Below are 25,875 nucleotides of genomic sequence, written 5' to 3'. Positions count from 1 at the left end.
GCGGCGGTCCGGCGGCAGGCATCCCAAGTGCGAGTTACACACAAGTCGGTGCTTAACCGCAAAACATAAAATATTGCACTAGTACAGTAGTTGCTCACCAACTTCCATAATCGTACAGTAACAGTGACTGTAAGGGTGGTCTCAGATTCGAATCGTATATAGATATACTCCACCTCGCGAGGGCTTTGCGGACCGTATGTTAAGATGTAATCACTGCAAACGGCTAGATTCCCTTCGAATTTGAGACCACCCTCCGTGGCTTAAGTCACTGCGAAGGCACTCGCACCAAATACCATGGAACTCTTTATCAATAGCTTCTTGGGGCACAAGCACCTACTCTAAATACGCCGTACGATTCGTTACGTATTGAGAAATACAATGCGCTGCCGTGAGGATCCATCGCGGAGCTATCTAAAATACAATTCCACGTTTATTAATAGAGTAATATTTTAAAATATTTATTTATTTTTCTTTATGAGGGTTAACCAAAGAAGTTTTACGCTAATATTATTTTTTTCCCTACTGCCAAGCAAGAAAAGTGTTTTTTTGACCAACAGCAAATCTGCACAACGATTCGAACTTTTTGCTACAGCATTTCATGGTAGACACTTGCGGGAACTGTGATTACATAGAGAAAAAAGACCTAAAGGAAGAGCTTCGCGGATGGATGCTGTGAGCGCAGGTTAGCACAGCAGAAGCATCACGAACGCAGTTGGCACATCTGAACAAAAAACCGGAGTCGACGGTCGATCGTAATTCTACTATCTTTCACCAAAATGTGACCAAATGCCACTCATACGTTTCGATCGAAGCAAAGGCTTACGGAATAGTTCTACTTCTACAACGTTTCGCCTCTGAAATGCCAGCAAGCCTACCAATATGGAGCAAGAACTTGACAAAATCCTCTTTATCTTAAGCATTCTCGGTCTTAATGCCACTACTTACCACGGTTCCCCCGCAAGCTGAATACTGACTGTCAACCTGCACCTGCCATGGCCAGCTACTAGGCTGGACCTATCCAAAATTATAGTTTTGTGTCAATAGCCAAACAGGTGCTAAGATATGTAATTGCAGTGGTCGTAAATCCGTTACCGGTGTACCACCATAGATGCGCAGGTTCTCGTTGCTATCAATAATCCCACTATGATGGCCGCAGTCCATACTGCAGATCTCGTCTTCGCCCTCCGGACATTGTGCCACACCTAATATTAAATAAATAAAGGTCACAGCCTCAGAATTAAACAGTGCAATTACGTACACTTCAGCGTTTCTTTGGCTAGCAGTTGAGATTTGTGAATAAGGGTAAGTACAGTTCTCATTTTCCTCAGTCTCCGGGTATAAAACATCAGGGGCCTACGCCATACCCATATGTACCGTATGTATGTTGAAATATTCTTCTATCTAACGGTTATTTTCATTTTAACAACGCATGACCGATTGCAAGAACTAAAATGGCAAGAAAAGGTAATGAAAGAGACACGACCATGCAGGCACGTACCTGCATGGTCGTGTCTTCAGGGCCATGTTTAACAATTGTAAAGTAAAACGGTTCAGCTATGAAACCTAGCTTCAGAACATCTTTTAATAATGCGTTCTACGTATCAGCTGGCTGATCACGTTCCCGGCTGCTGCTATTCAACAGCAAAATGCTCGGTACCAAATGTATGCGCTTTCTTCGAAACAGCGTTTTGTTCAGTCATCAACACATATTCAGAGGTACCAATTACCAACGTCGCACGATAGTGCGACGCATCTCGGCTGACTTACCGTCACAAAAGTGCTCCTTTGCAATGCACGAATGGTTGCTCTTATCAGAAGGACACTGAAATGGTGTTGCCCGACCACAAGGTACACCTACGACATTTCCGTTGGCCTTGCCGATGCATCATCTGCATATCCAGAGTTGCAGATAAACTGGCTGCGCACTTACGGGTCAGCTCTAACTGGAATTTGCTTTCGGCCCCTATATGACGGTCCGGGCACCGCCTCAATAAACTGTAAGTAGCATGTCGACGACACTTTTAACAGTCAACATTCTAAGTTACAGACTGTAGATTTAAATCGTTATGAACGAGAGAAGCATTTATAAAGTTGACTTCTAAAATACCGGAAATCTTGATGCGATATTGCATGTGACAGTTTTTATTTGAAGCGTTTCTGCGCCCTTTCTTCGGGCAAATAGACGGCAGCCGGCGGTCAACCGCGCAGTTGTGCGTTTGTTAAATAGAAAGATGCTGACGAAGGCAGGGCAGAAAGTGTATGCATTGCAGCAGAAGAGGAATATGCTCGTCCAGTTTTCTGCAGAGCGAGCACACTGAAACCCACGTAACGGAGTTTTCGGCCACAGGGAAAGCCATCTGTTTTGGGACTTATTAGCTGTTCTAAATACCTGGCAAAGCTGTTTCCTTGTTTCCGATTTTCCATTATTCGTTAATCAGCGAAATGTGGTGGAAAGACAACAATATTTGTTTATTTACTTAGTCTCAGCAGACGTTGCTTAACATTAACAAAAGTTTTAGAACGAAGAACTAACTAGCTCACATGTCAAGTACAAACCTGATACCGGGAAAATTTTAAAGTTTGAAAGTGCTTGCTGACTTTGCTTACCACTGCGTCGCTGTACGATAGAATATCCACTCGTCCTCCACCACAAGCATAAGCAACAGGAGATGCTGGAACTGCAAGCAGGTACAGTATACCGTAAATTTCGATATTAACGCCCTGGGCCTTAATTTTTCAAGAGCTTCGAGGGGGCGCGTAAAACCGCAAGGCATTAATTTCGGTGGAGCGTTAATCTCGGATTTTACGGTAAGCCTTTCAAAATAACTAGTTACTCTAGCGGGCACTCTAGCAGTATGAACTATGAAGTCTTAATAAGCGTACACACCCTTGGCATCCCAAACATTAAGTCGCTCGCCTAAGCATCCATCTAGTACGGTTCTGTTGGGCCAACGTATTCCGAACACAAATTCCTTTGACTGAATCTAGATAGAAAAATAAACTGGTGAAGTTTTTGTACGTGCTAGTTAATGCAAAACCACTTCGGGTAACCCATTTATCCGATAATTTTAAAGAAAAATAATTAGGAAGATGCATTCGCTGTTGCGGGTTCTGGATGACTGCAGCGACAGTACAGTAAACGCATGCAGAAAACAACGCCGCGCCTGCCTATACAGATGAACCGGCGGCTGACTTTAAAAAACAAAACCGACTGCAGTATTTTGGGTAGGCCAAATATTTTTAACTTTTCGTATCTCTCAGAAAATAGGCTTTAAAAAAAAGCATTCCATCTGCTCTAATCTACTCACTGGATACCGAATCAATGGTTCAAAATCAAACGAAAAATTGGCAGTCGTGATTTCTACAAAGCTGCAATTATACAATTTTGCTTGCGCACTTATAAATTTAGCTAACTTTGACCATTGGGCCATTTTTCAAAAGAAGTTGTGGAGATATCTGGTTGGGATTATATAATTTTGCTGCGCAATCTTGTAAATTTAGCCATTGGGCCGCTTTTCAAAAGAAGTTGTGGAGATATCGTTCACCAGATGAAGTTGTTTTGCAAAATTTATTTCTAAATGTTGCTGAATCAAAACGACGCCAATCGAAGAATATTGTAAAGATTTTGTGCAGTAATAAGCATAGTTGCAGTGCAGGACTGTTAAACTACGGAACGTTTTCCGAACCGTAAGTTTTCCCCAACCAGATACGTGCTGTTTTAGGAATAGGCAACGTCAATCGAACATGGAGTAGTGCGAGTGTTAAGGAAAATCAGCTGTCCGTACATCGGTCACTGGCCCCAAATGCACTTCTGCAGAATAGCCATTGTTGGAATAGCCACGCAGAATAGCCACGGCATACGGTGACCGTTTATACCGCATTCGCCCGATGAAGTTGCACCGCTGTCAAATCTGACTGTTAATTTACTGTACCCTACAAAAAATCGTGTACGTTACATCGAAACGATGCTACCGGCACTTTGCTCAATGTGCGGTTCTGGCTTTCCAAATGTCTTGGAATTGGTTTCGGCTGGCGCGCTAGTCGCGCAGATGTGATTGTGTTTGTGTGTCACTAAGGCTTACATACTGTATATGGACGCTTCCGAGTTTTATCGCAAGGATACCTATACTTCACGGGTCGCTGTGTGTACGCCGAGGAATCGTTCTACTGGGAGAAAATGGAAAGGCTGAGACAGCCTGCTACCGTGTCTCCCTAAGCCACGCCCAACCCGAACCGGAGCGCATCGCGGACCTGAACGTGGCGTGTTACCAACGTTTGGTCGGCATTGTAGCGGCCATAAAAGTGTCCCACCTGACAAAATTAAAGTCGAATGCGGAAATGCTAATTTTGAAGTTATTCAAAACTTTGTAGAATCAATACTGCCACTATCGGTAACATACGCCACCCGTTTACTGCCCAGTGCCCTAAAAGCAGATCGGCTGATTTTGCGCCATTCGAGTTCCAGTCGGCAATTTTCAAGTTAAAATGATTCCTCAATACTTATTCTTCCTTCTTTAGCAGACGGAAGACAGGAAAACACTTTTTTGCGAGAAAAATCAAAAAGGAAAGAAACGGGAATTTTCAAAAATTTGCAAGATGAAAACTGCACTGCGCTGCCACACCGGGCGGTTGTGATTGCTTCAAGCGCCGGAAGTCTTTGAATTTTCGTCGTTTATAATGTTCAGCTTGGAAATTTTGAAACATAAATGACACTAGACAGAAAATTTATTTTAATAGGAATACAGGCCAAACTTGACGTGAAAGCTCACGAGCGTTACGTGTTACATTCGTTAAATGGCTTTTACTTGCCGAATCGGCAGTCAAAGTAGTTGCTCAAAATACGTCACCTTCGCTAAGCTCCAGTCGATAAAATAAACATTCTAAAGAAATATTCATGCCGTAATTCTGTTCTCACACATCTCGTTAGCTACAAATGCAGCCTTATACAGAGTAGGAGAACGTCTTCAACCACTTGCTCATCCCACGTGCCTAGTGTACAGAGATACCTTGATTGGTTGGCCAGAGGAATCAATCGAATAGATATACTTCGTGCCAATAGGAAACCGTGCTGGATAGTGTAGTGATCTGAGAATATTGATCATCTTTCAGTTGAATACGTTCGGAAATCCTGTCTGGAATAGTATGACTTATAACAAGATACGGTGACACGGTAACGACATTGAATATCACTGTGTGCGTGAGTAATAAGACCACAAAACGCTGTGGCATTGCCGCACCCAGGGTTAGAGACAAGCAGAATTGTGCGGAGTGTTACGAGTCAAAGGTACTGTACTTACCGTTTCATTTGCACTCTTCCATAAAAAAAGCATGGTTGCTATGAGAAGAGACCTCGCGAAGTACATATTATGCTTGATGGTTTCACAGTTCTACACGCGTGACTTCCGTATTGGCTGCAGGTAAATGTGGTGTCCATTCCATATACACCTCGTTCGCGCCAAGTTGGCGGTGTCTATTTAAAAATTCCCACGAACCACTAGTCTATAAATTTACTTTTATGTTTTCAATGAATCTATCCAACACCATTTGCAACTGAGGTTCCAAGGATTTGTGCTTGTTTAGAATTACAGGAATTTTACCACTAGAGGAGACCTAATTTCAAAATGCGCTGCAGTCCAGCTATTCCGGTTTCCTCCTCCGACATAAAATTCGTTTTAATTTTCCGTTTATGACGCAGCCCACGAACGCTGAGATTATTGACTTGGCCATACAATGGCCCTTTGGGGTGCACCGAACACCATTAACTTGATGTCACTCCTGGGTCAGGCACCGGTACAACGGTGGGCGTGGCCAAACTGTAGGACGACCTCCTTCGCGAGGTCACCATACAGCCGTGGAAGTCCTCCTTGACCTCGCACCACAAAATCAAATTCACAAGGTGTTGGGCGATAATTTTTTCACTACACTCCTCACCATAGGCGCGACCCTCCATTGAAACAGTTCTCAGTTGACACCATCCCTTTTTTCCACTAGCGCTTTGTTTAGGCGAAAACGATTTCGCCCCCTAGGCGTTTTGCAGGTCTGGTCTAGCCGTTGACTTTAGTTCTTATTTACGAAGCACTTTCGTGGGGTCCCCAAACTGACCTTAATTTCAAGCGCCTAAAGTCTTTCCTGAATTTCTGGCTGAATTAAATTGTGTTTCAGCACTGCCATGACTTGTTCCATCGGTGCCTTCGCGTAGGAAGGTGTTTCTCGCGACACTGCTACCGAAAATCGATAACGTTTTTTGTTCAACAAATGCGCAGAAGAAAACTGCACTAAAAATTTTAAGAAGATAAGAAAGCATGCGCCTCACGATTCGGCAGAAAATTAAAATGACGCACCGCCAACTTGGCGTGAACGAGGTGTTACTCAGGTGTATATATCTTCCAATATTTAAAAAAAAATGATAATCACCATTACTTGATGAAAGATCAAATGTACCTCAGTTCGGTATACTTGGATAGTAAATGTTGAGGTAAGAAAAGCCATACTTTACTCCTAAATTTAAGAAAGAGGGAGAATGTCGCCGTTAAGCTTTATTAAGAAAAAGATCGATACTACGCGGCCTCCCACAGTCTGAGATCTCTATTGCCAAAATCAAGACTTTTGTTTTTGGATACGTCCGATCAGAATCGTGCGGGCACGATGCCGGAACGATCCAACCAAGTTTCAAGGTTACCTTCAAATTACATCTGTCTGGAATACATACTGTAGCGTGCATCATTAAATACGCAAATTAAACGGAATAAATTGAACTTACTTTTGTACAACCCCAACCACAGAATTAAGCAATTACAAGTTAATCTATCGATTTTCGGAAACAGTAATCACCTTTCTGAAACAGTGAACAACTTTCTTCCGAAACAGTAACAACCTATCAACTTTCTGAAACAGTGAACGTTAGGTCACTGTTTCAGATTTGTTAAAGCTATGAATTGTCATTCTCTGTAATAAACCTAAGCAATTACACAGCATGACAAGTGAATCAACCGCACTTACATTCCCACGTGCGCACGAGTGGTCACGCTATCACTCTTATCTTATGAACCAGGTAACCCACGCATAACCACCACAGAACCAGAAACGTACCAAATGCGCTTTCACTTGTTTTCATTGATACCAAGACATTACCACTTTACCCCATGAAGCGGGTGAACCTACTATAGAGAATTACGTAGAACAAACATTGCATCAAAACCAAGTACGGTACATATGTATTCAGCCGTAGCGGCAGCTTCCACGCTTTACTTTTGTCTCATGAGAGGTGCCAGATCGGATTTGCTGAAGTAGCACAACGCTGGACGTGCATTTGAGAAAAGTAAAAACACTTTCTCTCAAGAAGAAACTTGTTTCTAGAGATTGCTGCGCTGCATGGAAGTGTTTTACTGCATTCTTGACAGTTCGATCCCATACCCTTTCATTGCGGCTCTTTCTCTGAATTTTGTACTTATTTTTAGAAATCTAAAAAACTGGTTTTTTTGTCTTGGCTGTTTCTGATATTACTGAACGAAGATTATTGGTACTGTGGTGCCAAATGGCAATGCACACGAACGATCGAGTTAACTGACAATTATTGTAATGTTCGGGCATCAACCGAATCACGGAATTTAATATATTTTAGGGTGGACTCGCAGCATTTTTGGCTATTCTAACAACCTCTCGCCATCTTTTCGCTATTCCCACTGCCTTTTGGAACTAGGCTTTAGTTAAATTTTCTGTTTGCGCTCCACAAGTCCCGAAGCCATGCCACCAGAGCAGTGACCACATTTCTCCATATCTGTACCATTTATTATTCATACACTGTAGGTCATCGTTTTTTCAGCAGACATATACAGATAGTGTAATACCGTACATAGTGCCAGTTTTGTTTCGAAAGTTTTGTGCTTGCCACTTGATATACAGTGCATAATACTGGCTGCAGCAATACCGGCATCTGAAGGTGATCAACTCTTGCATCATATCACTTTTATTTTGTTTCCGGAGTCCCTGAAAAATTTCCGTGCACTCAAAGTGTACGCAAGAAATTGAGAACAGCCAAAACAGAGTGCCGTAGGGCAGGGTCACGATAGTACATATTTTATAGCAACTAAATTCCGCCCGCTTAGACTGAGAAAGCCTATCCGACAAAATTTCCGACTTCCAGCCGCACTCGAAAAACGCCCGACTAAAGGCTCCATCTGGCACGAGCGCCAAGGCACTAATCTGGCACGAATCTGGCTTCATGAACATATCGGCATAACTGCGCTGCAAACCACGTTCAGTATCATGCTTCTACAAAAAGGGCTTGCTTCCACCAAAAGCAGTAACCTAACAGGAACGTTTCGGGAAAACATCCGGCTGAGAAGCATTCGACAAAGGCCCGAAAACACATGGCAGCGAAAAACTTCTGCCCTCGGAAAACATACCCGAATGGAAATCCTGTAGCTAAAAAAGTGCCAGTAAAAGCGGACCGAGCCGAAACTATCTGACTGGAACTTCGAATGCACACCCGCTTAGCTCAGAGCACTTTAGCGCCTACACTGAAAACTGGCTGGCTTAAAAGGCCCTGTCCGACAAAGTGTTGCACTCATGAGGGTCAAACGACACAAATTCCTGTAAGTAAAGGCCCGTGATAGCTTGATGCACCGGTTGAGCAGCTTCCGTATGCTTATCGGAACACAAGCGGACACCCTTGGCGCTTGCGGAATAACCCGTCGCGTTATACTTTCTAGCCACCATGACACGTAGTGCCGAGCCACTTGTACGGTTCGCACCTCCAGTGTAGGGGCGGTTTGATTCTAGCCGGCATTTCAGGAGAGACAGTCGGTGCTGTTCGAGTACGTGGTATGTTGATGGGCTGCTTCAGACAGGAAGACAAATTGGTAGTTGGTTTAGCGCGTCACGGTGTCTACCGGCAATCAGGAGGTCATTGACGGGTAGGTCCGCTCGGACTTTTCCTTCTGGCCCTCTATTATACAATCTGGTCGCATAAGTTACTTTACAATGTTAGCCGGTGCAGGAAAGTGGCATCGCCGGGCTTACCTTTCTCCGATGGAAACCGTCAAACTCGGTGACGCTAATATTCACGCCGACATGGTTCCCATGGGGTCCTATCCATTGATTGTTTGGACGGGTGCCGGAAGGCGGGTTGCAGTAACCTATGCAGCTAGACTTGGGTTGTGTGACGGGTCCAGCAACTTACCAACGTGGGGTGAAATGGCAAAAGAGGACCAAGGACATTATCACAATACGACTAGGTAGGGTATTCGGACATGTTCGGCGGAGGAACATGTCCGATTAGAGGCGACAGAGGCAAACTCTGCGAAGCAAATTTTATTACCAGTATTTGTACACACTTTAACTTCGAATTTCGACCGCTAGTGTTCGACCAGACACAGCGCGACCTACCCTGTTCACCACGCCAACCATATGCACGGTTTCTCTTGAATACTCGTGGCGTTGCCATCGGTCACCGTTGGTATCCGGCGGAGGGTGGGTGTAGATAACATCTTCGATAATTGCTCCGTAATTTGCTTTATTATTTGCAAACCACGAAAAGCAATTATTTAAATTTTCATATACCAGACACGATTTACGCAAACGCACTTTACAAAGAGCGAACTTAATTGTTGACTTCAATACGAGCTTACCGTAGCATGCCGAATCGACTTGTACAGATAGACCAGCTAAACGCGCTGCAGGCGTGGCGTTATCCCGGCACGTTCTGCAGTGCAACAGCTTAATTGAGGTTGTCGTAATGCAAGATTTACTTAATGCATCTGCAATCATTTGTGTAATAAGCCCTGTAAAACATTCTGTTTACAGGTTTCTCTGTTAAAATTTTGATAACGTAGCGACATGCCATCTCTATCCAGTTTGCAAGCAAGCTGTTCTCTTACCTTCTTTAATATTTTTTTGTTGTTTTTATAAATTTGTTTAGACTATTTCGAATTTCTTTCGGTTTTTATATGTCGTAAAGTGAGTTGCTATAATTCTTACTTACAAATAAGTTACAATGGTGCTCCCGTGTCCGCCTAGAAATACAAAAGTCTATCAGTACAAAAACACACACCAGGAAGCCATACATGTTGTACTTTACAAGACAAAACGGCGCTTGTAAAGGCCCACCAGCACAGAAACCCGTCAGTGACGGTCCACGCAGATAGCGCGGGTGATCTTTTTGAGCAATATCCGTATGTGTGTCGGTGCAGGTCCGAATATCCCAAGGGGCCGCCGGTACACCCACAGGCCGCAACTGTAGGCCCTCCCCTGTTAACAGCCAGCTCCAAGGCACCTTGTAGCGTCCGTACATCGTACACTCTCCAAGATAGGCGCGGTTATCGTAGGAATTGCTGTCCGAGAGCGGCTTATCCTGACGCCGATCGGAGAAACACACTGGACAGGCGCGCTCCATGTTGATAGGTTGCTCCAGTTCCAGGAGGACGAAAAGACGGTTCGGGTAGCGGTTGGTGGCGCGGAGGTGATCGTCCTGGAAGAACATCCGCTTGGCCAGAATATACTGGGCCTCTATTTCTGCTGAGCCGGAGGTGGCGCGAACCGCGATGTTGGCCATAGCTTTGCGGGTTTTGGGATCGCGTCTGTATGAAATAATCAGTTCAACTACATAAGTAGTGGTTTTCTTAGGTCTTTCCTTCCTTAATTTGCCTAGGGTTTCTTAGATTCTTAGGGTTTTAAGAGAATCTTAGATTTTCTCAGGTCTTCTTATACTTCTTAGGTTTTATAGCCCTCGTCGACGCCGAGCTGCCGACGTCGAATTTTAATCAACATAGTGCCGATAAGCTCAACCACAAGATGCCTAAAATTGTAGCCGAAAGGTCGCGGCAAAATATAACTTTAGATCAGAACTAGTCATCGGTTAAAAGTTTTAACTGCAGCCACTGACAATCGTCAAGACAGCGGTGTCGTTGATAATCACGCATCGGTTATTTATTTTCTGAACCCTATCGTAATTAGGAATGATCTGGCCGAATCATTGCTATTACGATAGGGTCTAAAAAGTCCGGTTTACCCAAAGTATATCGATAAAATCATACCGCTCCTGCACAAACGGTATGACGAGACTGGAGCTCAGCAGTGTTAATCCGCCTCGTGCTGTATTCGCTTCAAACAAAATTACAAAAGTGGGACTTACAGACCACTGGCGACCGTTAATACAGCGGTGTCGTTGATTATTACGCCGACATGGCTGTTTCCGTTCCTCTTCCAGCGCTGGGCTTCGAAGGATTACAGGAAGGTGTCACATAGAAGCCGATGTCAACAAGAAAGCAGTCGGGGTGGCGTATGTCGGGTCCAGTACGACACCGCATCTCGGATACAGCGGCAAGGGTGGATTAGGAACACTGTCGTCACAGGGCGGGCGGTGGTGTTCGGTGTAGTGGCTGGCGGAGGAACATTGGTGGAGGTGGTAATACGTGTGGTCGTGGCTGGGGTTATGGTTACTGCTGGTGGCGGATTGACGGCGTTGACGACGGGGATGGTACCGTCTCGGTGGTGGTGACGGGGGGGCGTTATGGTCTTAGGTATGTTCCAGTGGTAGATGTAGTCGACTGTGTGGTGGTATTGTTAGGTGGCGGGTATGTCCCGTCCCGGTGGTAGAGGGAACCGGTGGTGTCGGGGTGTAAATGGGTGGCGGATACGTTCCCGTTCCGGTGGTACTTGGAGTTGGCGGTGTCATGGTGTTGTTAGTGGATATGTCCCGTTCCGGTGGTAGAGGGAACCGGTGGTGTCGTGGTGTAGATGGGTGGCGGATAGGTTCCCGTCCCGGTGGTACTTGGAGTTGGCGGTGTCATGGTGTTGTTAGGGGGTGGATATGTACCCGTTCCGGTGGTAGAGGGAACCGGTGGTGTCGTGCTGTAGATGGGTGGCGGATAGGTTCCCGTTCCAGTGGTACTTGGAGGCGGCGGTGTCGTGGTTTTGCCAGGTGGAGGATATGTCCCCGTTCCGGTGGGGGGTGGCAACGACGGTGTGGTCGTGTTGCGGGGTGGGGGATAAGTCCCGCGTTTCAGTAGTGCTTGGAATCGACGGTGTCGAAGAGCGGCTAGGTGGTGGGTATGTACCCGTCCCGGTGGTGGGTGGCAACGACGGTGTGGTGAGCCTGCAGGTACGGTACGGTGGTGGAGTGGCTGTTGTGGTAATGTTGGGCGGAGGCCAAGTGGTGGTAGAGGCTGTATTACACGGTGGTGGCGGTGGTGATGGTAGCCTGTAGTCGTGTTGGTTGATGGTATATGCTTGTCAGGTCGTGTTTGGCGTGGATGAGGAGTGCACCACCAAGATGTCGTCGACGACCATATTGGTGGAGTGGAATGTCCCAGTGGTCGCTGTTGGATTCTGTGGTGGTCGATTTACTCGGTGGCGCCGTAGTTGATGGCGTTGGTGTTGTGGAAACAGTGGGCGTTGTGAGCGTGCCTGAGGGGTGTTATTGTGACGGTTGTCCAGTTGTGTCTGTCACCGTGTAAGGCGTTTCGTGTAGTTGTTATTTTGGTGGCGAAGTCGTCGGTGGAGGGGTTAAGAAACGCAAACAACTCTGGCGGCTCTGAATACAAACCATTAGCATAAATTATCTGTAATTAGTACTTAGGAGGCCATACTAACCGACTATTTTAGGTAGTTTTGACGTTTAACTTCTACTTCGTGTAATTTTGTGCTAAAGCAAACACTTTACGCGATGCTTAACTTTTTCGAAATTCTGTGGTTTCCACAGTGTACACTGTAAACACACATTAGCGTACCTTCAACAGCATTGAACAAGAAACTGCCGCGGGAAATATGCTGTCTTTGATAGTCCCTTGCCAAGATAGCACGATTCCCAGCGAACATCACAGATTTCACATTTTATATGTTCCTTGGTATGGCTCAGTCCAGACCTGACACAATCAGCCAGTTGGGTGTCGTTAACACATGTTCCTTGGCCTCCATCTGTGTATAAAACACAATAGCTTTCATATAACCAAAGGTCATCACATGAACTTTGCTCGATCCGCTGTTTTGCGGAGAGGGTATAATGACGTACCTATAATGATTCTTTCACTAAAGATTCCATTAAAGTACTCATCATGATACACCCAGCAGTATTTAGGCTCATAAACATCCATAACATTGGAAAAGTCGCTCTCCCGAAATGCATTCCTGGTAGGTTGAGAGCATGGGCGGAGTGAGAAATCCGATCAGTACAGAGTGCAACCAATGACAGAATCAGTACAGCCGTATTTCGTTGCATAATACAATTTATAACCAAGTACTGTATTTATCCGCAGCAGTAGAAAAATATTGTTATCAAGGTTAGTGTTTCTTGTACAGGAAGGAAGAAAACTGCTTAAAGATGGATGCCAAAGCTTCCTTTACGAATCATTTTTTAGTGCAGTTAGACGAATAAGAAGAGTCGGTAGTATGATGTCACGAGATTCCGAAAATCGCACATTTGGAGATATTTCAAGTTGATCCTCTTCACGTCTGAAAACTAAAAGCTATAGTTGCAGAATTACAAAAATTTGCTTTGTACGTTCACGCGCATTGCTGTTGCATAGCATCAAAGGTTATAATATAATACCGAGTATTTCAGGCCAAAATGCGTTTTTAATTTTTGGCTTTTAATAACACGTCTTACTTTTAATAAGCATCACATACAAGTACATACGGGGTACTAAAACAAAATTCATAACAAATTTCATTGACAAAATTTATTTTTGTCTTTCTTGTTCATTTGTACGAGATGCATAAGCGTTGAGCACTTGGTTTATAGTGAACAATATTCAATTTTGTACATGTACATACGAGCACAGGGTACATGTACTGTATTGTACAAAATTCTGTAGTATACACTCATCGTAATTATAAATTATAAAGAATGAAGTCTCGTCTATCAGAATGTGGTACTATCATTTAATTAAAAAGTTTGCTAACGCTAAAAATCATTTTTTGTCATGGGCATCGAGGGGAGAAACGCTGTTCAACAGAGGAAAACGACTACAAAGCACTGTTTTAGGACATTCCGAGTTATATTGTAACAGTAGCCGATCTGGCTGCTGTTCTAGTGGGTTGGCGTGTTGACCGTACCACGATGTTGTGGGCTGTTGGGATGAAAGGTTGGCACGACCGGCAACGGTGTGGTCGGGGACGCTCTTACTGACTTAACGACGTAACAAACGTAACAACGGAAGTTCACGGCATGTTTAATGACAAGAACAGTGCATGACAAGGAGCAAGGTTTAGGCAAGAGTTTAACAAGCGAAGCTGATCAAGCTGATGCAAGCTGTAGCAAGCTAAGGCAAGAATGAATTCTAGAAATTGTGAAGAAGAACAGCTACTAGCCGATAAAAGGATAGAAATTCATAACGCAATGATGAATCATAACTGGGTGGTCTTATGGTTGTACAACTTCTATCGCTACAATATACCCGACTTTCATGGTCAACATCGAAGAAGGTGATTTAGTTTTGATATGAAGGTATTGTGCGAGCAATCAAAGCAGTTTAAGCAATATTACGGTAGTTTATTATCCAGTTCGCAACGCAGTACACAAATATAGACAACAAAACACGTAAGGCTACACCGGAAAACTTTTGCAAGTAAATGTCGTGCAGCCGTCCGGGCGACGCTCAGTTGTGTGAGTAGCCGCGCGGCTCCAGCTTCTCGGTACAGGAGCAGATACCAGACCTATGCAGAAGATGCCGTTTAACCCGCCGTGACGCGGATGCGATTCAAAGCCCTTGATGCCTGTAAGGCTGTAACCATCCACGAGACACTGGACGCAATCGTGGGTTTCACAGATCGCGGCGCCAATGAGACCACTGCTAGTTTTCAGTTCGCCGTCGTCCAATAAGTTGCCGATGTGAGCGAACGGTGGTGTATTCAACCGGATACCGGCTTCTGGCTTATTCAGAGCAAGCAAGCGCGCTGTATTGACCTCGTTTCCTTGAAACAACTCCAGCAGGATAGATTAGCATATAACTCACTGTACGAAAAGTTGCCAAGTTGACTCAACGATGCGATGCAGTTATTCATTTGACCAACTGCTGTTTTCTGTACATGGTACATTCGTCCACCGTTGTTCTTTCATTCGCTTTACTCAGCGTACCAGCTGCCGATACTCTGTACTTATCATAGCGCAACAAAATACGTTAGACTTTTGAACGCGTTTTGTAAGAAATTCAACTATTAACTGAACAACAAATGTACGTATTATCAAAAATTATTTATTGCATCAAACACTTTATACTGAGCTAGTTCCGCAATATCATTTTTCGTTATTACGAAAGCTGCAGGAGTTGCCCACTTGCCCGTGACGCTTCGTTCAAAGTTGCGAGGCAGTGTCGTGCGAACGGATCGTGCCGATGATAAGTACTGTCTCGCTTCACATTCAGCTTGGATCACTTCCGTCAACCAGTGTTTCTCTGCAAAGTACTGGCGAATACGAAGTCAGCGGGAGATATGTACCGTAATCCTGTAAACGACAGCTTCGTAGCAACCATTCATGCAGCTTTGTACTGTACTGAGAACTGCTACAAATAGGATAACGTCTTACCCCGAAAGAGCATATTAATAATTTGTTTGTGCATTATTACTTGAAAGAGAATGTAATAATGCTGAAGTGTTTGTTGATCTTACTAAACACACGGCTGCGGGCAGCGGTACTGATAATCATTACAGTATCTAATTATCTTGTTGTAGGTGATATTTTTCCGGCAAGGACTCAGAGCGGATAACACTGAATGACAATCAGCCTTTTATTCTTAAATCGTTTCAGTACCCAGCAAAGTTCCTGATGACACGAAGTATGTTTATGCTATCGATGCATCCGGTCTGGCCATTAAGGTAAAAAGCAGTTGTAAACTAACACGAGTACATGGCTATTACATGGTACAGCTTAAGAAGATGCAAAGGAAGAAAACAATAAAACACAGGAAAAACATTATAAAAGATAAGAAAACATAAGAAAACAAGAAGACAAGAAACCATAAGAAGGGTGTAAGCGTTGAGATGTCCCAGTGAGAAGCCCAAGTGAGAAGTCCAAGTCCAAGTTGTAGTGGTCCAAGTCCAAATTAAGTGTAGTCCACGTCCAAATTAAGTCCAATCAAGTCCGAGCTTGAGCGCGAACCCCGGTTGACGTCACCGGCCGGCGTATCGGATAACGTCACCGGTCGCTGCCGTAACAGGATATTTATTTTTGCGTTTTGGTGAGTTTAAAGACCTTCGCTTCGCTCCGGTCGATTACAGAGCCACAAGACCTTAGAGCCGAGTTCTAACATCGGATTGCGACGGCTTTTTTCAGTACTAAGGTAAAAAGGAAGGGACTTTGATTCTGTTAATAATTTATAAAAATTAACTGCCAACGGCTAAAAAGTGCCTTCGTAAAATAACTTTAATTAATGTTTTGCGCGGATACGATCTACTGTAGTTTAAGGGTAAAACTTTAGAAATCAAAAAAGCAATAACTGCTAGACAAGTGAAAAATCCTGCGGAACACGTCACACCCACAAGAAATTCTATGCAATACTATTTCTTATCCAGATTCAGTCAAAGGAATTTCTGTTCGGAGTGCGTTGGCCAAATAGAACCGTACTGGATGGATGCTTGGGACAGCGAATTAATGTGTGGGATGCCAAGGGTACGTATGGTCATTGATGCTCTCGTTAGTTTGTCCTGAATAGCCTATTTGCAGTTCCAACATCACCGATTGCGTATGCTTGTGGTGAAGAACGAGTGGATATTCTGTCGTATAGCGATTCTATTGTAAGCACTTTCTGTAAATACGAGTAATTAGCAGTAGGGGGTTACGCACTTTCGTGAATGGATCCATACTTTTGCCATAATCAGGTTTTTTTGCATAAAACATCTTCTTTTAACGATAAGATTGAATACCTACTTCGCTTTTTCCCATATTCCGGTCACTTTGAGTGGGTTTCATTCCGGTCACCAGGTAGTTAAATTCCTGACAACACGAAGTTCACAGAATCATTAATTTTTATTATTTTAATTTTAGAAAACGACTTCTCTCATTAAATTCGAACGTAAACATCAATAAATTTTTATGAGAAACAAAACAATAACAGAAACTCTGAATCGGATGAGGCGCAAAACACTGGGCCTTTCCGTCTATAAACTTCTACTGCAAACGAAATTTAATGGACCCCCTAAAAAGTATGCGGGTGGAGAGGGCTTGCTCAGTGAACTGCACGGGCGGCTAAAGCTAGTGCGATCAACAGATAACACTCACAACAGCTATTCATGGTGCGCCACATGTGCGGTCCGCAGCAGTGACCGGTGACCGGAATATGAAACCATACACTCAAAGTGACCGGAATATGAGAAAAGCAAAGTACTGAAAAAATGCACATCGGTGTGTGCGCAGACCGGAGCGTGTGAATTATTTCACAGACTGAAGTGTGTAAATTATTTTACTTAGGCAAAGAGTACGATTTCTGCGCTTTGGGTTGCAACTGTTTTGGTTTGGGTTCTGCGCTTTGGGATTCAACTCGCAAGCTGTTTTAAAAATAAGAGGAGTTCAAGAAAAGGTTACAGCGTACAACTGTACAAAGTACTCGCAATATGGCCCTAATTAAGTACAAGATCTATACTACGCGCGGCGCCCCATAGTTTTGAGATCTCTATAACCATAAACTTCTGGAAAAACGGACAACGCCATTAGATTCGGGATAGTTCAGAAGTGGCCGGCATGTGTTTTTTTTATGAAAATACCGAGCCGGGATCAAGCCGGCATCAAGACCAGATTGATCCAACCCATCTTAAAGGTCACCTTGAAACTTAGAAATATTTGCCTAGATACAATACAAAATACCAATTGACATAATTATTACACTAATTAAACCGAAAAATAAATAAATTATTGTACTTATTCAAACACTCGCGTTATTCAAACATTGCTGCCGGTGTTGCCGAGTTCGAAACACGTTTAAAATCAACCGACATAAAATGTAAAAATGTCAAATATAAAATCAATACGTAAAATCACTGGTCGAGTGAGTGACCGAAACACCATAACTGCCCACTGAGCGGAATTTCTAGGTGAGTGAGTCATCGAGCGGGCTTTGCTCTTGTTCACCTAACGGGCTCTGTGCACTGGACAGTAGTTGTAGCAGGGTCACTTCCTCACCTAGCGATTTTTCTCCTTACCTAGCGATTTTTCTTACTGGACAGGTGGAGCTCGGTCAGTCACTCACCTAGTGATTGAGTGCGTCAAAAAATCGCTAGGTGAGTAAGTGACCGAGCTACCACCACTGTCCAGTGCACAGAGCCCGTTAGGTGAACGAGTGACCGAGCTACCACTACTGTCCAGTGCACGAACTCCGTTAAGTGATCTAGTGACCGAGCTACCACTGCTGTCTAGTGCACGAACTCCGTTAAGTGATCTAGTGACCGAGCTACCCCTACTGTCTAGTGCACGAACTCCGTTAAGTGATCTAGTGACCGAGCTACCACTGCTGTCTAGTGCATAGATCCCGTTAGGTAGATGGGTGACCGAGCTACCAATGCTATCCGGTCGGTGCACAAACTCCGTTAAGTGATCTAGTGACCGAGATACCACTACTGTCCAGTGCACGAACTCCGTTAAGTGATCTAGTGACCGAGCTACCACTACTGTCTAGTGCATAGATCCCGTTAGGTAGATGGGTGACCGAGCTAACAATGCTATCCAGTGCACAGAGCCCGTTAGGTGAACGTTTGACCAAACTGCAATATTACTGAGCAAAATAAAACAGGGCCCGCTAAGTTCTTAGTGGGTGACCTATCTAGCACCATTGTCCAGTCTTATCGTCCTTTTAGTTTGTAATGTGGTACTCTCGTGGGTGATCAGATTCGGATTGTTTTTTCGCTACGAAAATTTAATTAAAAATGTCACTCAGATTCTCAAATCTCATACCCTTTGATCATAATGTAAAGTCAAAGTAATTGCGTTCGACTGCGCGAAACCAAAACATCCATTTTTTTATAAAATTTTTGTTATCGGGCTCTTCAGATTTATCCGTTCTAAGTTAACAATCCGTAAACCGGCCTAGGATTTTAGAACCCAAGAAACGCGGAGGCGAAGCCGAGGCTGTTTCTTGTACGTATATAAAGGTGCAACGTAGGACATTATTGACATATGCTATACGGAAGTCGCACTGCGGTACTAGATGACCAACCAAACACAGTCGTTGGAGTGGGAATCTCTATTCTGAACGGTGTTACGGTGATCTTCTCCTACGCTGACAACCAAATACCTGGATGATGTTATTATCCAGATTCTTAGGGTGACTTCCTGTGGGTACACACCAATGCTTTCGCCACAAGAAGGTCACTCAGATTCTCAAATCTCATACCCTTTGATCATAATCTGAAGGCAGCACACATGCAGTACATACAGACTCTCCAGCCAACACTATCAAATCTGCACATACTGCGCATAGATCTGCAAAGATCAAGACTACTGTAAACTCAGACTAATCAACACGAGCAGAATCGATTAAAAGCTTTAGATAAGAACAGGTGAATCGTACGTGAACTATGACGTTCGTACATAGTATAGGCATACCACGCCTACCGTGTCATTATTATGAAATTTAAATTTGTTGGAGACGACGTAATCGTTGTGGTAGTGTGGAATATTATCGGATTAACAAAAAAAATTTTGTGTGTTAATTATTAAAATGGAGAATAAACCGGGCACTATTTCACATATACAGTAGCTGCATTAGAGCAGCCAACATAACCCAAAATAGATGTGACACTTCCCAGAATTTTCCCACTAAATTTTAGTTCACTTTGTTAATATCAATAAAACTGATACTTTCGATGCATCAATAAGACTGATACTTAAATGGACAGACAGTGTGCACAATACCGCATTACTGTAGTTTGATCACTGGATGCCGCCACCGGATCGGCAAAAGGTTGGTTGAGCCCACTGGTGTGTCTACTGCTTTTCGAAGACCACGCAGTCGCACTTATGTTGCTGCTGCGACTTTTCCAACGTTCTCACTACCAAAATTTAGGGGGCCGAATATTACTGATGTGTTTTAATTGCTGCTTGCAGCTTATCGAGGCGGTTCCTGGGCCATCTTACGGAGCTGACAGCAAATTCCAGTTACAGTTGACCCGTAAGTGCGCACATACTTTATCTACAGTACAACCTTGGACATACAGTACAATGAGTACATCTGCCATAAAACTAAAAACTGACATATGGACAGTCACCGGAGATTGCACTCATGGTAGGTGTACCTTGTGGTCGAGCAACGCCATTTCCATGTCCTTCCGATAAGAGCAATCGATCTTGTATTGCAAGGGATCACTTTTGTGACGGTAAGTTAACCCGGGAAGCCGGGATATGTCGCACGTTAGCACAACCGCTTTTACAAAGTACAAGGCATTCCTCGGTCTCGGATTGCCAGTACATACGCACATTTGTAGAAATGAATGCTAATTTCTAAAAGTCGTAAGAAAGCACGACGCTATTTCATTAGTAGTAGTACATAGGTCTGTTAACGGTTGGCGCAAGCCGCCAAGAGAAATGCCTATACTGAATTCCTTGTTATTAGAATTTCCATTAAAATTTTTACATGTAACTATGTAAGTACTTGTGTAAAATGGAAATTGTTTTAAGTATTAAGTATTCTACATGATTCTAGTAGTGTATGGAACTGTTGGACCATTGCGTGACCCCTGTGCAGTTCTCAAAAATATGCCGGTTGCATACGTAATGAAAACTGAAACAACTACTTAATATCAGAACTCACTGACAAAGAGTATGCTTTTGTTGACTTACACTGAAAAATTGAGCAATTTACCGTTATTAGCCTCGATGTTGCTGCAAGTTGTCAGCAGCGGAAAGGTTGAAGCGCAATTCCATTAGTTCTGAATATTAAGTCTGTGGTTTTTCTTTTATTAGGTGTGGAACAATGCCCGCAAGGGGAAGACGAAATCTGCAGTATGAACTGTGGCCAACATACAGGGATTATAGAAAGCAGCGAAAACCTGCGAATCCACGGCGGCACTCCGGTAAAAGTTTTACGATAGATACATGTACTCTGTAGCTACCTCGGGTACCTCCTCCTTATCATCTGCTTGTACATTATCCTTATCATTACATGTACTCTGTAGCTACCTCCTCCTTATCATCTGCTTCTTGGCATTTCTGACGTAAGGCGTCAATTTTATAGGCTCAGCCTAACAGTTGGCCATGGCAGGTCCAGGTCGACAGCCAATACTCAGCATGCGGGGGGACTGTGGTAAGTGGTGGTGGCATTAAGGCTTCGAAAAAGGATACACAGCATATGCTATGATTAGGTAACATTTTGCTCAAGCCATACTGACATACATTGAAATGCTTTTGGGTACGAGTATTTCAGGGGCGAAAGTTGTACAGTTGTAAATTGTGGAACTCTTAATAGGTGAGCGAACGATTGTTTTCACGTGCCTTTCGCTCCAAGTAACACGTGTAAGCGGCATTCAATCGCTTTTCTTAAAATGCATTAGACAAGCACATCCACACGCGTTTTGGTAGACGAGGCGTAAATTATGACCGAAGCCGATACCGGTATTTCGTTCAGCGGCATTCTTTGGCGCTCAACTTACGTTCATCGCAGTATCACTCGCCAGCGTCGATGCACGTCAATGACGTCACCCGCTCAAGTCTTTTGGCGTCATATGGTCTATGACTCTATGCATAGCTCGGCACTTCTCAACAACCGGTCACTCTTAGTAAATTAAATTTTGACCAACCCCCATATGGCGTTTTACATGCTTAACGGCCGATCGCAATTGAAATAATGTGTTTATAGGTATATACAGTTCATACCTCGCCCAACAGTACGAGTGACTGTCTGAACGTAAACATTGCCATTGTTGATTTCAGATAGCCCCACGGTGGATCCTGACGGCAGCACATTGTATATCTGAATACGTAACGAACCGTACGACGTACCTAGAGTAGGTAATCAACAGCGGCAGGCAGATGCAGAATGTCGCAGTACAAGCAGTGCCATAGCGAGGCCCAAGGAACGGGGCGCATAATTTGGCTGCGCTTTATACTGGCCCCGTTTTCGAGTTCACTGCGGCCTTAGATTTCAGAGCGTGCGCCCGCTGCGCCCCCATCCCTCGGACTATGCTACGATCTTGCTCCCCGTTGAACAGCAGGTTAAAATATACTGCGTGACCAAATCTAATCTACTGCGTGACAAATTTCGCGACCAGCGCACTGCTAGAGTAAAGACGTCCTTAAAAAGTCCAAACTACAGAATTTTCGGTTTCCAAAAAATATTTTGAAAATTATAGTCTGTATGTGCAGCCTGAAAAATTACCAAACAGTAACGTGAGTTTCGCATTTACTTTTTGGTCTCAAAATCAATGTAGAAATGTTTCGTGATCTTTGTTAGTCAAATAGCGATTGTGTGTCAGCAGCTCTCGCGCTTTGTTTCGCTACAGGCGCGCTTCTTTTTACGAATACCCGTAAGTGCGTATTACAGACAACATCACGAGGGTGCCTAAAAGGTTCGAACGACTTGCGCACATTTTACGTATTTGCATAAAGTTAGGAGACTCACAATTAGCGCCTCTTTGTTCTCAGAAGTGGGACTCTGCAAAAAATAACGGTGAAATTCATGCCCCACCGCTGCGGATCATCACCGAATGCCACGGTTATTACGGTACAGAAAGTTTTCCTACCACCCCAGTGGGAAACACGCTCGGAACGAAAACTTTACTTTGATGCAGCTCTTTGCTTCTGTTCTCCGTGAGTAGCCAGTTACTACCGTTGCGGTTGAACATAGATAACTAAAAATCTAATACAGCATAACGACTCACGTCAGAATATTCCGGGAGAAATTCTAAAGATTTGACTATATAACAACTGTCTGAACAGCACAAACATAACAGTATTCCCGGAGGAAAATTTAAGATTTACAGATTTAAGGTTAAATACGAGTACGTCTGCAATCGACTGAAACATTTTACACAAACTGATCTTCATTCCTCCATGGTTAAAACTGTTAACTTCGCATCAGTGCGTACTTATGTAAGAACGTTAATAATTTATTTATTTATTTATTTGTAACTCTTTATCAATTTTGTCGGTAAAGTATACCGAATTAGTAAGAACTGTTGCTCTAGCCAAAAGCTTCGATTACTACAAAGTGTACTTGTATTAATTTTTGTAGTCGAGATTTTAACTTATGGCATTTAATATTCATCGCTGATTTATTCCGTGTCCGCGCAGTTTGCGCGGGGTCTACTAGTAATAATGTAAAGTGAGCGTATTAAGCGCTACTAAGTACAGCAATATCTATTCTGCAGGACATTGAATTGTTGACAGTTCAACCAATCTGTCTGCCACGTTCCGATATGGTTTTGCGAACTGGAGACGTCTGTTACGCAGCTGGTTGCGGTTTAGTCGAAACCAAAAGCGTGCCGTCCGAGCTGATGCAGGTGGCCTTGACCATCGTTGGTTTTGGGTGTGACTCTGCAGTCTGTCCTGATAGGCTGTATACAGGGCACAATGTTGGTGGCGCTGGAACGACCACGTATGGCATACTGAAGTCAAAAAAAGTTAGCGAGTTATGCTGGTGAAAGCCATATTGTGTGGTTGCAGGTGTTCCGGAGACAGCGGAGGACCTTTAGCATGCCGGAAAGACAGCAAATTTGGTAAGACCAGTGTTTGCCAACTGTGGTTGGCAATTTTCAACTTCCCCGTAATAAAGCTAACCACTGAAGTTAGCTTATTTGCCCCAGTGTCGAATGCCGACCCAGCTTTATTTTTCAGGAAACGGACAATGGACCTTATTTGGAGTCACTTCATTCGGAACAGGGTAGGAAGGCCGACAGTTGTGTGATTTATATTATATCAATTCGGAGATGAAACTGGAAATATGTTTTATTAGAGAATGCGGCAACTCGCTTTCCGGTTTCCAAGCTGCAGAAATGCTCTTGCCGTTCATTATGAACACACTGTATTCGCAAGGCTTCTACGGTTGGCTAAGAAATCGTACCGTGCCAAGGAGAGCGCAGGTCAGCCAGGAGGTGGACCCAGGAATGGTAATGGCAGACAAAGAAGAGATTACGGTACCATTACGCACGCAGTTTTCCGCGCAGTCGGCGGCTTCTAGAAAATATTTGGGATTGATATTTTTTGACATAATACAAGCTTGGCTATCGCTATGCTTTTCGAAGCTGGCAACCACATCCTGGTGAAATTTTCTTGATGATTGTCGTTTGTCATTCGACCACAATATACAGTGTATGGAACATGAGACCTAGCCAGCTGCCACCCTATTTGCCGTTAGCATTATTTTCGTATTGAATTTCATATCAATGGAAAACTGAAAGCTCTAATCTGTTGGTTTTCGTCCTGCTGCCAGCATTCAGCTACTGCAGAATGATGCACGTACTTGGTCCGAGTTGGTCGGCTGTGCAGTTGTCTTTGATCACCATGACGTGCCACAAACGGATAATGGGCTAAAGGATGTTTGTGTGTTGTTTGTTCTTTCATGAAGAACTCAATTACTCTTCTCCGAACTTGGGAACCATGCCAGTCAAACTTCATTTACCTCGAACTTAATTATAAAAAATCAAGTCGGTTATGCCTAAAACCAAGGAAGTAAAAAGATCGTTTGCGCGAGCTTTTATAATCAACTGCGTGCTGGTTTGTGCAACGACAAACAGCTTTACAACTGATTTCTGCAAGAAAAGTCTTAGAAAATGGCATAAAGTAGAACAGACGTCATAAGGAAAAAGCGCTTTATAGTCCGCAAAGTGCTTTGTTTGTGCAAACTAGCATTATGCAGAACGTCGGTTTTCTGGATACCATCTTCTGTGTAAGTACTTTTCGGCATTGTCTGGAGCAGTTGTTAGGTCATGTTTTGAAACGAAACTGAAAGGTGACTATCAGTATTTTTGGTTACCGGCATTGAATATGTCAACTGCCATCTTAGATATCGTCAAAATGTAGTTAACAATGCACGGAGGGATTGGGTTTGACTTAATCATTTCGGAATGTATTTTTACCAGCAGATTACAAGTACTTTCCTCAACACGATGTCACGATATCTGAAAAACGATCTTTTATCGCTTTTTGTCTCAAAACCTGGACAAAACCGAGCCTACTTACAACTGAATCACCATAATGATGATAGAAGATCCACTAGAGCGGCGCTACAAGTATCTGCATATGCAATAAGAGATGCCGGTTCTGAAAAAATAAAAGTCGACTTTTCGGCTGCACCCGAAAAGTGTGATTGAGTCAATGACCTTAAAAATGCCAAAAAAAACAATGCCTACGCTTGGCATCCCAAATCTGTAGCCGCTCCCCCAAGTATAGCAGCAATCAAGTATAGTCCAATGCGGCCAAAGTGATTGAAACAGAAATTCCTTCGGCAGAATCTGAATTGAAAAGTCTGCTCACGCGTGCTCCTAAGAGGGTTTATCGCAGAACTACTCGTACTGTTTTTAGCAGCGTTATTTTGTCGAATCTTTCTTGCCCCTATTGCGCGCGCCAGCGCCTGCAGTTCATTTACATTTTACACCCACGCAAACACCCGATACCGGTGCGCCAAAGATGCAAAAATAAGAGAGCTACAAGCCTACAGTTATTGAGTACCCCAATCAAAACTGTCAATTTTTTTATTGAAGCAACATACTTAATTAATTTTGTTTAAAATAAGTGAGCGTACTTTAACTTTAGATTGCACCGCGTCCGCAGATGAATAATGTTCTTGTGTACTAGTACTAGCCCTAAATGTAATTAAGAAAATCTGCATTTCAGTAACTGTTTGATGCTGCAATAATGATAAGGAGGCAAGAAAAAAGGAAAGAAGTCTATGCTCATTATCAAGCAAACAAATGAATGCACATCTTCAAGCACACTGTATGTTGTAATGTGCACGTGTG

At 43.6% G+C, this 25,875-nt stretch overlaps 2 protein-coding genes and 2 long non-coding RNA genes across 4 annotated transcripts; 1 reads left to right on the top strand and 3 right to left on the bottom strand.

Moving 5' to 3' along the window:
- Positions 1–337: 337 nt before the first annotated feature.
- LOC129602346 (uncharacterized) lies at positions 338–1,964 on the bottom strand. Its single transcript, XR_008692388.1, has 5 exons — positions 1,931–1,964; positions 1,768–1,854; positions 1,093–1,202; positions 946–1,014; positions 338–411 (listed from the first exon to the last, which is right to left on the bottom strand). It is a non-coding gene; the product is annotated as an uncharacterized LOC129602346 (long non-coding RNA).
- LOC129602347 (uncharacterized) lies at positions 1,962–5,090 on the bottom strand. The gene is made up of 4 exons (XR_008692389.1): positions 5,007–5,090; positions 2,888–2,984; positions 2,608–2,678; positions 1,962–1,995 (listed from the first exon to the last, which is right to left on the bottom strand). It is a non-coding gene; the product is annotated as an uncharacterized LOC129602347 (long non-coding RNA).
- Positions 5,091–9,982: 4,892 nt separating this feature from the next.
- LOC129602344 (uncharacterized) lies at positions 9,983–11,216 on the bottom strand. Its single transcript, XM_055501340.1, has 3 exons — positions 11,132–11,216; positions 10,079–10,577; positions 9,983–10,013 (listed from the first exon to the last, which is right to left on the bottom strand). Exons 2-3 carry the CDS (start codon positions 10,550–10,552, stop codon positions 9,990–9,992), a joined length of 498 nt encoding a protein of 165 aa, XP_055357315.1. The 5' UTR covers positions 10,553–10,577; positions 11,132–11,216; the 3' UTR covers positions 9,983–9,989.
- An 8,612-nt stretch (positions 11,217–19,828) lies between these two features.
- On the top strand, positions 19,829–24,411 carry LOC129602343 (chymotrypsin-like elastase family member 2A). The gene is made up of 11 exons (XM_055501339.1): positions 19,829–19,886; positions 20,030–20,093; positions 20,212–20,298; positions 20,885–20,994; positions 21,156–21,224; positions 21,851–21,924; positions 22,562–22,726; positions 23,287–23,513; positions 23,582–23,634; positions 23,753–23,798; positions 23,871–24,411. The coding sequence occupies exons 1-8, from the start codon at positions 19,863–19,865 to the stop codon at positions 23,300–23,302; spliced, it is 609 nt and encodes a 202-aa protein (XP_055357314.1). The 5' UTR covers positions 19,829–19,862; the 3' UTR covers positions 23,303–23,513; positions 23,582–23,634; positions 23,753–23,798; positions 23,871–24,411.
- Positions 24,412–25,875: the final 1,464 nt, after the last annotated feature.

The sequence above is a fragment of the Paramacrobiotus metropolitanus genome, unplaced genomic scaffold (assembly GCF_019649055.1).
Source record: "Paramacrobiotus metropolitanus isolate TYO unplaced genomic scaffold, Prichtersi_v1.0 Parri_scaffold0000408, whole genome shotgun sequence".
In the NCBI taxonomy this organism is placed as follows: Eukaryota; Metazoa; Tardigrada; class Eutardigrada; order Parachela; family Macrobiotidae; genus Paramacrobiotus; species Paramacrobiotus metropolitanus.
Note: the sequence above shows the minus strand (reverse complement) of the source record. Positions and strands in the feature narration are given on the sequence as shown.

Coding starts and splice junctions, on each gene's coding strand:
- LOC129602344 (XM_055501340.1), bottom strand. CDS start 10,552: ATGGCCAACATCGCGGTTCGCGCCACCTCCGGCTCAGCAGAAATAGAG. Junction 10,014..10,078: donor TACAAGCGCCGTTTTGTCTT/GTAAAGTACAAC, acceptor TTGTATTTCTAG/GCGGACACGGGAGCACCATT.
- LOC129602343 (XM_055501339.1), top strand. CDS start 19,863: ATGCCGCCACCGGATCGGCAAAAG. Junction 19,887..20,029: donor CGCCACCGGATCGGCAAAAG/GTTGGTTGAGCC, acceptor TGCTGCTTGCAG/CTTATCGAGGCGGTTCCTGG. Junction 20,995..21,155: donor GAATCCACGGCGGCACTCCG/GTAAAAGTTTTA, acceptor TCAATTTTATAG/GCTCAGCCTAACAGTTGGCC.